This window comes from Hyla sarda, chromosome 7, assembly GCF_029499605.1.
Source record: "Hyla sarda isolate aHylSar1 chromosome 7, aHylSar1.hap1, whole genome shotgun sequence".
In the NCBI taxonomy this organism is placed as follows: domain Eukaryota; kingdom Metazoa; phylum Chordata; class Amphibia; order Anura; family Hylidae; genus Hyla; species Hyla sarda.
Genome location: NC_079195.1, coordinates 26,069,942 through 26,083,304, shown reverse-complemented (window position 1 = coordinate 26,083,304; position 13,363 = coordinate 26,069,942). Strand labels below are relative to the sequence as shown.

The window sequence follows — 13,363 nt, the reverse complement described above, 5'->3', positions numbered from 1 at the left end:
GGGAGAGACCTTGTTTTGGAGATGGGGTGATGGATGGGGTGTAAGTTTAACAGCAGTGAAGAACCCCATTAAATTATACCCCCCTCCCCCTCTTCTGCGGATGCCCATGCTAAGCTGGAGAGGACCTGGGGTAAACTGTGATCAGGCCCTAAGATTTTCAGGCCGACCATCTTGGCAACATTGCTTGTGCCCATTTAGCAGTTTGTAAATTTCATTTATTATAAAATAAATTTCATTTTTGTTAAGGTTAATTTTTGCAATTCCTATTAGCAAGTTGACAATCCTTCATCTGTTAATAAGCAGTGATACACAACTTTATAACAGGGCAATGTGGTTATCATATCACAGCTTTCCAAGGATTAATACATACTTAAAAAAAAAGAAGTTTTAATACTGGCTTCTAAGACAGATATCCGTTTCTTCATCATTAGCTTCTTGTCCAAAGTTTCTCCCATGACCAATAGTCGTGAACAGCTACAAAATATGTAGAAAAGCAAAAAGTCTTTGTATTAAGACCAAGATTTAACTCCTTGAGTTAAGTTTTTCCTTAGGGAAAAAGGTTTGAACTCGTGTCTCCAGAAACGGTTCAAAAGAGACCACCACAAATGTTTAGGCCGAGTGTTCAGACATGGAGTATTTGTTCCTCTCCATCATGACTGGCTTGTACTTGTACTTGTACCTGTAGTTTGTGTAAAGGAACTGATCTCAATATTTGCCACCCACGGCCGCTAGCTGTCCGTACTCTTGATGCTGTTTCATGATTGGGACTTGGAAATTGTGATCTTTGTGGTTCTACATGTATTTGTGGTATCTCAAGATAGGTCTTTTGTGTACTGGGCTTGGAAGTTGTGTCCTCATGTACTTGTGGGTTTCGTATTGGTGAAGTCTTTGGCTCATGTGCATTCCCTTGTGTGACCTTTATGATGGGAAGATTAGGCTTTATGGTTGAGGAAAATGTTTTGTCCGATTTTAGGCTATCGTGAGTGTTCTTCTCAAGGTGCTCCCCTTCAGGTCCTTGGAATGCTTCAACATATCGGCGGATCTTCTGTTCACTTAGGTCCTTCCTCACCACCACACTGTAACAAAATCAGAAGTTACTTAAATGGGAACCATCAGATTCAAAAACTTTTTATATGTTGTACATTTTGGCAAAACATTAACTTTTCTAATATACTTCATAAGAAAATGTTATTTCATTTGTATAGAAATCATGACTTATAAAGAAGACCACTAGGTGTCCCCATACCATCCAGAACATAATCCTGTAAGACTGCAGCATCATCTTTGTCCCAGCTAAAGCAAAGGCAGGGAAAAGGTGCAGTAAGTGAGGGCGGGACCAACACTCCCCTGTGCTCCCTCCTGTCCTATCAGACTGCAGCATGAAAACCGAGAGGAGGGGTTACAGAGCATTCTGCAGTGATTAAATGAATAGATCAGCACAGCACAGAAGACTCAGGGAGGAAGATGAGTCATGCAGAGTGAGGTCACGCTCTCTCCAGAGCACAGGATGAAAAACCAAGTGAGCAATAGGTAGAAGGTATTTATGAGAGAAATATTGTTGCTAGACACATAAGTTATGTGTACATGGTCAGAATTAGGTACTGAATGACATAACATTGACAGGTACTCTTTAAAGGGGTACTCCGCTGCTCAGCGTTTGGAACAAACTGTTAGGAACGCTGGAGCCAATGCCGGGAGCTTGTGACATCATAGCCCCACCCCCTAATGATGTCACGCTCCACCCCCTCAATGCAAGCCTATGGGAGGGGGCATCATGCCCCCTCCCATAGACTTGCATTGAGGGGGTGGGACATGATTTCACGAGGGGGAGGGGCTATGAGGTCACAAGCTCCCGGTGCCGGCTCCAGCGTTCTGAGCAGTTTGTTCCAAATGCCGAGCAGCGGACTACCCCTTTAAGGTAAAGATCAAACAGTGTTTTCATCTGAACACCATAAAAGTTATAGCTCCTCATGTTACAATAATGATTTATTCAAAAACTCTAAAATATTAGAAAATTTGAAAATAAGTAACTTAAAATAAGTGCCTAAAGGAGCAGCTCATCCTGGTAAAGAGTAATTCAGAACATTTAGTACTGGACTGTACCATAGAGAAGCGCTACAAGACAGCCAAAGAGTGGATGCACTTTACTAATACTAGTGTAACAAACAATATTGCATCGTCTGTATCTTACAGTACGACACCAATTATGGACTATTTATGTATGTTATTGATGTAGTTTTAGGTTACTATGTCTCGGTACAGAGTATTGTATGTTGCAAACATAGTAACCTGAGGCTATTGAGGGACGTCTTTGAAATACAAGGTTTTACCTTTACTTTGTTCGCCTTGGCCAAGTACCAACACATATCAGCCATCCTCTATCCCCTAAAATTTTTGCAATATTTACCGAAATGTCCATTAAATAGATATAGAAATATCGCTTTTATCTGACCCTTAATATGGTCAAATTTTCATTATTGTAAAACATTCAATTTTGGGAAGGCTGAGGTTTCTGCAAATAGGTTTCGGCTCAAACTCACCGAAGATACCAATGATCCCCTAGGCCATACTCAGTGCCGCACACTCCGGTTCGAGGCCAGAGACATCGTGGGAGCTTCCTCTCTAACATAACAGTGGTAGCGGCAACCTAAGGTGAGAAAGGAAAAGCAAATTATGAAATAATATTCGGAAATTACAAAGCCCATCTTAATGGGGTACTCCTCCCCTGGACATCTTATCCCCTATCCAAAGTATAGGGGATAAGATGTCTGATCGCGGTGATCCCGCCACTGGACCTGATGTCCGTTTACAGTATTGAATGCAGTGGCAGAGGCTCATCAAGGCCACGCCCCCTCAATGCTAGTCTATGGGAGGGGGTGTGACGGCCATCACGCCCTCACCCATAGACTAGCATTGAGGGGGCATGGCCTTGACATCACATGCGGGGCGTGGCCGTGATGTCACAAGCTTCCACCCCACATCACCAGTCATCCGGCACTAAAAATGTTTTACTTTTTGGAAAACAATACATTTTAGGTGTGCATCCATTTTATAGTGTGCTTCTTTTCTTTCTTGGTTATACATAATGGATAATGGGCATCATGACACCAAAGACAGGGGTGTGTAATAAAGAAGAGGGGGGGTGAAGAGACAGGGGTGTGTAATAAAGAAGGAGGGGGGGATGAAGAGACAGGGGTGTGTAATAAAGTAGAGGGGGGATGAAGAGACAGGGGTGTGTAATAAAGAAAGAGGGGGGATGAAGAGACAGGGGTGTGTAAAAAAGAAGGGGGATTAAGAGATAGGGGTGTGTAATAATAAAGAAGGGGGAGTAATAAAGAGACGGGTGTGTAATAAAGAAGGAGGGGGGATGAAGAGACAGGGGTGTGTAATAAAGAAAGAGGGGGGATGAAGAGATAGGGTGTGTAATAAAGAAGGACGGGGGGATAAAGAGACAGGTGTGTGTAATAATAAAGAAGGGGGGTTTAAGAGATAGCGGTGTGTAATAATAAAGAAGGGGGAGTAATAAAGAGACGGGTGTGTAATAAAGAAGGAGGGGTGATGAAGAGACATAGTGTTTAATAAAGAAGGAGGGGGGAATGAAGAGACAGGGGTGTGTAATAAAGAAGGGGGGAGCAATGAACAGACGGGGTGTAATAGAGAAGGGGGGGAGTAATGAAGAGAGGGGATGTGTAATAAAGAAGGGGGAGTAATGAAGAGACCGGGGTGTAATAAAGAAGGGGGGAGTAATGAAGAGACGGGGGTGTAATAAAGAAGGGGGGAGTAATGAAGAGACGGGGTGTAATAAAGAAGGGGGGAGTAATGAAGAGACAGGGGTGTGTAATAAAGAAGGGGGAGTAATGAAGAGACGGGGGTGTAATAAAGAAGGAGGAATGAAGAGACAGGGGTGTGTAATAAAGAAGGGGGAAGTAATGAAGAGACGGGGTGTAATAAAGAAGGGGGGAGTAATGAAGAGACAGGGGTGTAATAAAGAAGGGGTAGTAATGAAGAGACGGGGGTGTAATAAAGAAGGGGGGAGTAATGAAGAGACAGGGGTGTAGTAAAGAAGGGGGAGTAATGAAGAGACAGGGGTGTAATAAAGAAGGGGGAGTAATGAAGAGACAGGGGTGTAATAAAGAAGGGGATGTAAGGAAGAGACGGGGTGTAATAAAGAAGGGGGGTAATGAAGAAGGGGGGAGTAATGAAGAGACGGGTGTGTAATAAAGAAGGGGGAGAAATGAAGAGACGGGATGTGTAATAAAGAAGGGGGAGTAATGAAGAGACGAGGGTGTAATAAAGAAGGGGGGAGTAATGAAGAGACAGGGGTGTAATAAAGAAGGGGGAGTAATGAAGAGACAGGGGTGTAATAAAGAAGGGGATGTAAGGAAGAGACGGGGTGTAATAAAGAAGGGGGGTAATGAAGAAGGGGGGAGTAATGAAGAGACGGGTGTGTAATAAAGAAGGGGGGAGAAATGAAGAGACGGGATGTGTAATAAAGAAGGGGGAGTAATGAAGAGACGGGGGTGTAATAAAGAAGGGGGGAGAAATGAAGAGACGGGATGTGTAATAAAGAAGGGGGAGTAATGAAGAGATGGGTGTGTAATAAAGAAGGGGGGAGTAATGAAGAGACAGGGGTGTAATAAAGAAGGGGGGAGTAATGAAGAGATGGGTGTGTAATAAAGAAGGGGGGAGTAATGAAGAGACGGGTGTATAATAAAGAAGCGGGGAGTAATGAAGAGACGGGTGTGTAATGAAGAGACAGGGGTGTGTAATAAAGAAGGGGGGAGTAATGAAGAGACGGGGGTGTAATAAAGAAGGGGGAGTAATGAAGAGATGGGTGTATAATAAAGAAGGGGGGAGTAATGAAGAGACGGGTGTGTAAGAAAGAAGGGGGAGTAATGAAGAGACGGGGTGTAATAAAGAAGGGGGAGTAATGAAGAGACGGGTGTATAATAAAGAAGGGGGGAGTAATGAAGAGACGGGTGTGTAAGAAAGAAGGGGGAGTAATGAAGAGACGGGTGTGCAATAAAGAAGGGGGAGTAATGAAGAGACGGGGGTGTGTAATAAAGAAGGGGGAGTAATGAAGAGATGGGTGTGTAATAAAGAAGGGGGAGTAATGAAGAGATGGGGTGTAATAAAGAAGGGGGGAGTAATGAAGAGACGGGGTGTAATAAAGAAGGGGGAATAATGAAGAGACCGGGGTGTAATAAAGAAGGGGGGTAAAGAAGGGGGGGGTAATGAAGAGACGGGGTGTAATAAAGAAGGGGGAGTAATGAAGAGACGGGTGTATAATAAAGAAGGGGGAGTAATGAAGAGACGGGTGTATAATAAAGAAGGGGGAGTAATGAAGAGACGGGTGTGTAATAAAGAAGGGGAGTAATGAAGAGACGGGTGTATAATAAAGAAGGGGGGAGTAATGAAGAGACGGGTGTGTAATGAAGAAGGGGGGAGTAATGAAGAGACGGGTGTATAATAAAGAAGGGGGGAGTAATGAAGAGACGGGTGTGTAATGAAGAAGGGGGGGAGTAATGAAGAGACGGGTGTGCAATAAAGAAGGGGGAGTAATGAAGAGACGGGTGTGCAATAAAGAAGGGGGAGTAATGAAGAGACGGGTGTATAATAAAGAAGGAGGAGTAATGAAGAGACAGGGTGTAATGAAGAAGGGGGAGTAATGAAGAGACAGGGGTGTGTAATAAAGAAGGGGGGAGTAATGAAGAGATGGGTGTATAATAAAGAAGGGGGAGTAGTGAAGAGACGGGTGTGTAATAAAGAAGGGGAGTAATGAAGAGACGGGTGTGCAATAAAGAAGGGGGGAGTAATGAAGAGACGGGTGTGTAATAAAGAAGGGGGGAGTAATGAAGAGACAGGGGTGTATAATAAAGAAGGGGGAGTAATGAAGAGACGGGTGTATAATAAAGAAGGGGGGAGTAATGAAGAGACGGGTGTGTAATAAAGAAGGGGAGTAATGAAGAGACGGGTGTATAATAAAGAAGGGGGGAGTAATGAAGAGACGGGTGTGTAATGAAGAAGGGGGGAGTAATGAAGAGACGGGTGTATAATAAAGAAGGGGGGAGTAATGAAGAGACGGGTGTGTAATGAAGAAGGGGGGGAGTAATGAAGAGACGGGTGTGCAATAAAGAAGGGGGAGTAATGAAGAGACGGGTGTATAATAAAGAAGGAGGAGTAATGAAGAGACAGGGTGTAATGAAGAAGGGGGAGTAATGAAGAGACAGGGGTGTGTAATAAAGAAGGGGGGAGTAATGAAGAGATGGGTGTATAATAAAGAAGGGGGAGTAGTGAAGAGACGGGTGTGTAATAAAGAAGGGGAGTAATGAAGAGACGGGTGTGCAATAAAGAAGGGGGGAGTAATGAAGAGACGGGTGTGTAATAAAGAAGGGGGGAGTAATGAAGAGACAGGGGTGTGTAATAAAGAAGCAGGGAGGAGAGTTAATGAAGAGACAGGGGTGTGTAGTGTAATGAAGTGGTCACTTGTGTCTGGATAGTTGGCAAGGAAACTTTTGAGCTACTCTTGCGTGTCAGTAGATCAACCAATCCTCCCTACTGGTGAGGATTAGTTGTTGGTCTGGGCTGTTAGGAGGTGTTATGAGCAGTATTTATTTAAGGGCACATACACACAATGATCAGGCTCCTAACAGCTGGGACAGAACGGTCTAGGTGGTGGCAGTCCTCCATCAAACCGTCCATCCAGCTTCCCTCAGTCTAAGGACATGCCCCTTCTCAAAGTCTGTCAATAGCAAAAAATGTCTTTGAGTTCATCATAGAGGCAAGTCTCATAGTCAATGATCTCTCACCAAAGGTACACTACCAAAAAGTAGCCTTTGAGATACACTTTTATAGGTCAGCAGAGAAATAACTTCTATGACCACTTAACAAGACTCAGTGCCTAATAAGACCCATCTGGAATGCCGACTTTTGCAGCAATTTGACATTTCTAGCTGGGTGCATATTTTTTGTTTTCCTGAATGATTAATCATAATTTATTTAGCTTGGTCATCGTGAATATTATTCACTTCCAGGGAATTCACCATCCGACTCGATCAATTACAAGTACTTTTAAATGCCATATTAACTGAGAAATTATGGTGGCCATACACAAAAGATGGTCAAAGGCCAAACCCAATGGGACCGACAAACAATCTAATATGGGGTGTTCTGACTGTTCCTCCGCCTGTAGATGTCTGGAGAAAAAAGGGTCATGCATCTAGAATGTCAACATTTACTGTACCTGAGCTCTCCATAGCTCGTCTCTGTCCTGCGCCACCCTCCAGTGAGTATCCCCCATCATGGCTATCAAGAGGTTTAACATGAGAAGATTGGCAATGATGGTGAAGCTGAAGTAGACAACGTGGAACATATAGGGGAGGTCCACATTGTAGTTTGTTGGAGAGTTGATGACGTTAAGGAAGAGTTCAAAGGTGCTGAACATGGCCATAGGGTAATCATAGAAGTGTCCAAGCTGGTTGGAGTCCTCGGTCTGGAATATGATGTAAAAGGCTGGAAAGAGGAGAAACACAAAAACTTTTGTTCCTACAACTCCTGAAATTTGTTCCTATTCTGAAGAAATAGTTTTAGGATATAACCGTGATTGTGAAATTGTTCTGTGGATTGTACTTACCAGTGGTATATCCAAAAATGACCACAACCATCAGCCAACAGAAGCGCAACAGGTCCCCAAAAATCATCTAAAAAATAATAATTTCCAAACACTTTATTACCATTGCACTAAATTGTGATTTACTAAACAATTTGCGAACTTGCAATGTTACACAAGTATAACAATTACGAGGCAGCGGCTTTGGAGGAATTTTTTTGGGGATTACTAAAGACATTGATATCAAGGTGACTGTATGGTGACACCTACATGACTTCTGTAATGCCCCACGGGTGTGAACCCACTGTGCCACATGAGGCAGCCGGCCAGGCGTGCAGAATACAACCAGACGCAGCAGGGCTGATTAACCCCTTAAGGCCACAGCCCATTTTGGCCTTAAAGGGGTACTCTGGCCATAAGACATCTTATCCCCCTATCCAAAGGATAGGGGATAAGATGTCTGATCGCGGGGGTCCCCCCACAATCTGTCATGCAGCACCCACCTGTCTCTGCTGCACGAAGCGTTACTCCTGAACCCTGACAGGGCCAGAGTTTCGTGACGTCACAACTCCACCCCATTGTGACATCATACTCCACCCCCTCAATGCAACAAAAACAAACTTTTGTTTACAAAACATTATGTTTAAAACTGCCCTATTTTGACCACCTATAGTTTTTTAAAATTTTTTGTATACGGAGATGTATGAGGGCTAATTTTTTGAGCCATGATTTTTTGTTTTTTTCAGTACCAAGATTGAGTATATGTGATATATATTATTAGTTTTATTTTATTTTTTTTTTGGGGGGGGAGGGGGATATGATGTGACAAAAAAGCAGCAATTTTGTACTTTTTTTTAAACATTTACGCCGTTCACCGTACGAGATCATTATCATTGTATTTTGATAGTTCGGACAGTTATGCACGCGGTTATACTGAATATGTTTATTAATCTTTTTTTAACGCTTTTTGAGGGTAAAATGGAAAAAAACCTTTTTGGTTAAGGGAGGGGATTTTTCATATTTTTAAAAATTTCTTTTTTTTTTTTTTTACTTTTTATGTCCCCATAGAGGACTATTTATAGCAATCATTAGATTGTTAATACTGTTCAATGCTATGCATAGGCATAGCACTGATCAGTGTTATGTCTTCTGCTCTGGTTTGCACGCTCTCAGACCAGAGCAGAAGACCCCAGGAAATGGACAGAGGCAGGTGAGGGGACCTCCATCCACCATGCTGGATGATCCCATAGACTTGCATTGAGGGGGCATGGCCGTGATGTAACAAGGGGTGTGGCCAACCCCCACAGTGCGAAAACAGCATTCAGAACATTTACTTTCGAATGCTGGCCAGTGGATTAACCCTTTAAGTACCAGGGCACCAGGAGGTACAATTACGTCCTTTGTCGTTAAGGGGTTAAGGTGTTTATTAACAGAGCAGGTACTAACAACGGCAAGCCAAAATGGCTACTGGTGAAGGCTGGCTGAAACAAGCTGCACGTAGACAGGAATCAAGGTGGACAGTCAAAGTTCAAAATAGGAGAGACAGGCCAGGGTCCAGGTGATAACACAGAAGCAAAGTCCAGTATACAGGTAGGACCAGCAGACAGGATTAGTAGGCAAATAGAGACATTAGCAGTTCAGGATACATAACTTTCCTGTGGCCACTGCCAACAGGTAAGGGATGTTTATATAGGGAGTGCCAGCCAGGGATAGGAGGAGGATCCACTAGAGAGTTTAAGCTGGCTTTATAAAACACAGCCAGTGCACGTGCATAGCCCCTGTGGGCAGAACGGAAACTGCAGCAACAGATACACCAGAATAGGAAAACCAGGAAACACAGCAGACACATGGTACCGAGAATGTTGCACGACGCTGGTAAGAAAAAGAACACATGGTACGCTGGTAGTTGCCAACCAGCAGCATTACAACTTCTTATCTACAATGGGATCAACTTACCTTATGTATCATAATGGTAAAGGGTCCAAGCATCTGGAATCCACGGGCAAAATACATGATGTAGCACCAGCCCAGCACTAAGAGTATAGACATCGGGATGACCTCTCCATCGGTGTTGGTTAGTCTTAGAATAAGTGTCACCACAACCAGACATGGGTAAGAGATGCTGTTGGTCCATAAATTATATTTAGAGTTAAATAAATGTAAAAAATAAATTAAAAAAAAGTCTACATTAGTGGTTTCCAAACAGTGGCCCTCAAGTTTTTGCAAAACTACAACACCCAACATGCCCGGACAGCCAATGGCTGTCCGGGCAAGTTGGGAGTTGTAGTTTTGCAACATCTTAAAGGCCACTGTATGAAGACCACTGGTCTACTTGGTAGACTGACATACAAAAGTGAGAATGACATTGGAACATACAAACTAACATAAAAACCAAATACCGTGACCCCTATTCTGCCAGGTGAGGTGGTCAGGAAAGGCCATATTCAAAAGGGATATAAATGGGGAGGTGGCAGGATATATTTATGGATCTATATTAAATGGGCACTTTTTAAAAACTTTTGACGTTGTAGAGACCTGTCAAAAGTTTTGATCGGTCAGGGTCTGAGTGTTAAGATAGCAACCTAGCTAGAAGGAGCCGGGAGAAGATCGTACTAAGAGAGACAAACTTACCATGGGATTGTCTCGGTCAGCCGCACTTTTCCCCCCACTCATTCTAACAATTGGTCAAGAGTCTGAACACTCAGACCCTGACCGATCAAAACTTTTCACATGCCTCATGTACATGTTAAAAAAAAAGTTTTTAAGCGAAATATTCAAAAAAATAAATCTATAATTCTATAAGAAATCTATAAGAAATGGATGGTCAAATAGATGGTCAAACGGAAGTTGGGGATCCCCAAAAAGAGGTCAATAACTAGTCCAAAAGAATTGACACTTTTTAATATCCAATTCCATTTAGAGCAATGGAAACATTTCTGGAAACTTCCATTGAGTAAAGTTTAATGGGTGTAATTTTACAGCCATAAAATTAAGCGCAAAGGCTCTTTTTTCAGCTACTTACTGCTGAAATAAATTACTGTTTTGGCCCCTTTTCTTCCCGTAAAAGTCAGATTTGCAAATTGTATAATAGCATCTTATGTAGCAAAAGAGAAAGATAAAAGAAGACAAAAATTCATCTGAAAAAGATCATTTCGAAAACATAATGCCTGAAAAAACATACAGTCATGGTCGTAGATGTTGGCACACCTGAAATTTTTCAAGAAAATGAAGTATTTCTCACAGAAAAGGATGTAACACATGTTTTACTATACACATGTTTATTCCCTTTGTGTGTATTGGAACTAAACCAAAAAAGGGAGGAAAAAAAGCAAATTGCACGTAATGTCACCAAACTCCAAAAATGGTCTGGACAAAATTATTGGCACCCTTAACTTAATATTTGGTTGCACACCCTTTGGAAAGAATAACTGAAATCAGACGCTTCCTATAACCATCAATAAGCTTCTTACACCTCTCAGCCGGAATATTGGACCTCTCTTCCTTAGTAAACTGCTCCAGGTCTCTCTTATTGGAAGGGCGCTTTACCCAAAATCAATTTTAAGATCTCACCACAGGTTTTCAATGGGATTTAGATCTGGACTCATTGCTGGCCACTTCGGAACTCTCCAGCGCTTTGCTGCCATCCATTTCTGGGGGCTTTTTGACGTATGTTTGGGGTCATTGCTCTGCTGGAAGACCCAAGATCTCGGAAGCAAACCCAGGTTTCTGACACTGGGCTGTACAGTGCAACCCAAAATCCATTGGTAATCCTCAGATTTCATGATGCCTTGCACATATTCAAGGCACCCAGTGCCAGAGGCAGCAAAACAACCCCAAAACATCATTGACCTCCACCATATTTCACTGTAGGTACTGTGTTCTTTTCTTTGTAGGCCTCATTCCATTTTCGGTAAACAGTAGAATGATGTTCTTTACCAAAAAGCTCTTTCTTGGTCTCATCTGTCCACAAGAAGTTTTCCAAGAAGAATTTTGGCTTACTCAAGTTCATTTTGGGAAAATGTAGTCTTGCTTTTTTATGTCTCTGTGTCAGCAGTGGGGTCCTCCTGGGACTCTTGCCATAGTATTTCATTTAATTTAAATGTCGACGGATAGTTGGTGATGACACTGATGCTCCCTGAGCCTGCAGGACAGCTTGAATATATTTGGTACTTGTTTGGGGCTGCTTATCGACCATCCAAACTATCCTGCGTTGACACCTTTCATCTATTTTTCTCTTCCATCCACGCCCAGGGAGATTCGCTACAGTGTCATGGGTTGCAAACTTCTTGATAATGTTGCGCACTGTGGACAAAGGCAAATCTAGATCTCTGGAGATGGACTTGTAACCTTGAGATTGTTGATATTTTTCCACAATTTTGGTTCTCAAGTCCTCAGACAGTTCTCTTCTCCTCTTTCTGTTGTCCATGATTAGTGTGGCACACCTTTTTATCTGCTTTCAGGTGTGATTTTTATGTTGCCCACACCTGTTACTTGCCCCAAGGAGCATCACATGCTTGAAACAATCAAATTTTTCCACAATTTTCAAAGGGTACCGATAATTTTGTCTAGCCCACTTTTGGAGTTTGGTGTGACATTATGTCCAATTTGCTTTTTTTCCTCCCTTTTTTGGTTTAGTTCCAATACATATGTGGTAGCTGGGTGTGATGAGGGCAGATGTTGTTACCCTAGGGGCAGATGGCATTAACCCCTTGTATTCATGACGCCAGGGCATGGTTTAGCCTATCACCACCCGAAGGTATACCACTGGATCCTGGGCTAGGCACAGGGATAATAAAGACTCTGATGCCAAGATATGGACAACGGTAGCTTTACTGAGGGTAGACAGTTGGTAAATTCTATACAGTTCAGCCAGGGTCCAAGGAGGGGACCAGTGACGCAGAGGCCTTAAGGGCTTGCTGGGATTTGTAGTAGGACTGGACAATTGAATGCAGACCATGCTGACTTGATAGATGACAGGAACTGTCTTGACTTGACTCATAAAGCTGTGACTTTAGCTTACTTGACTTGATGGTGGCTGCAGGACTGGACTTTGAGACCTCCAACACTCTGGACACACACACTAGGCGACTGCACTGGACCTCAGCAGAAGAGCAGAGCTCAAAGAGAGAGAGAAGCTCCACCCAGGGCTTATATGGGGGAGAATAGCAGGGAGCCCATAGGTCACACTTGGGATCACCTGGTCACTGGTACCTCCTGGGTAACAATCACATGACATGTCACATGGTATAACTCCTAAAGCAACATTACATTTTATAACACTTTACATGGTAAAACATATTTACAATGGGGAAACAAGTGCTGGGGCCTTGGGGACACTAAAGGAGGATGCCTGAATGGACAGCAGAAGCATGGGGTAATACCTCCCCTTCTGGGCCACCACACACACACAAAGGGAATAAACATGTATAGCAAAACATGTGTTACTACAATAATTTTCTGTGAGAAATACTTAATTTTCTAGAAAAATTTCAAGGGTGCCATCATTTACGGCCATGACTATGTGACCGTTTTAGCTGTTTTTTGCCTTAAAAATTGCCTTTTTATGCTAAAATAACTTATGTGAATATCTATTATATTATACATAGTATACTGAGAACCTTACATAATAAGAGTAAATGGTCCTCCTTGTACTGCTTGGGTCAGAAATCTTGCTTCCCGTATACGTAACAGGTCCGGAATCTACAGAAATATTTGAGACACTATTAGCTACACGGTGTTCAGTATACGGCAATG

At 42.8% G+C, this 13,363-nt stretch overlaps 1 protein-coding gene across 1 annotated transcript in view; it reads right to left on the bottom strand.

Moving 5' to 3' along the window:
• Window positions 1-208: 208 nt before the first annotated feature.
• Window positions 209-13,363, bottom strand: part of LOC130281630 (transient receptor potential cation channel subfamily V member 6-like) — a 32,860-nt gene continuing 19,705 nt past the window's right edge. The window contains exons 8-13 of the mRNA XM_056529060.1: window positions 13,233-13,309; window positions 9,566-9,731; window positions 7,634-7,700; window positions 7,244-7,512; window positions 2,541-2,647; window positions 209-1,076 (exon numbers count right to left, since the gene is read on the bottom strand). Of these exons, the coding sequence (XP_056385035.1) occupies window positions 623-1,076; window positions 2,541-2,647; window positions 7,244-7,512; window positions 7,634-7,700; window positions 9,566-9,731; window positions 13,233-13,309 (1,140 nt within the window). The 3' untranslated portion in view covers window positions 209-622. The remainder of the gene's footprint in view (window positions 1,077-2,540; window positions 2,648-7,243; window positions 7,513-7,633; window positions 7,701-9,565; window positions 9,732-13,232; window positions 13,310-13,363) is intronic.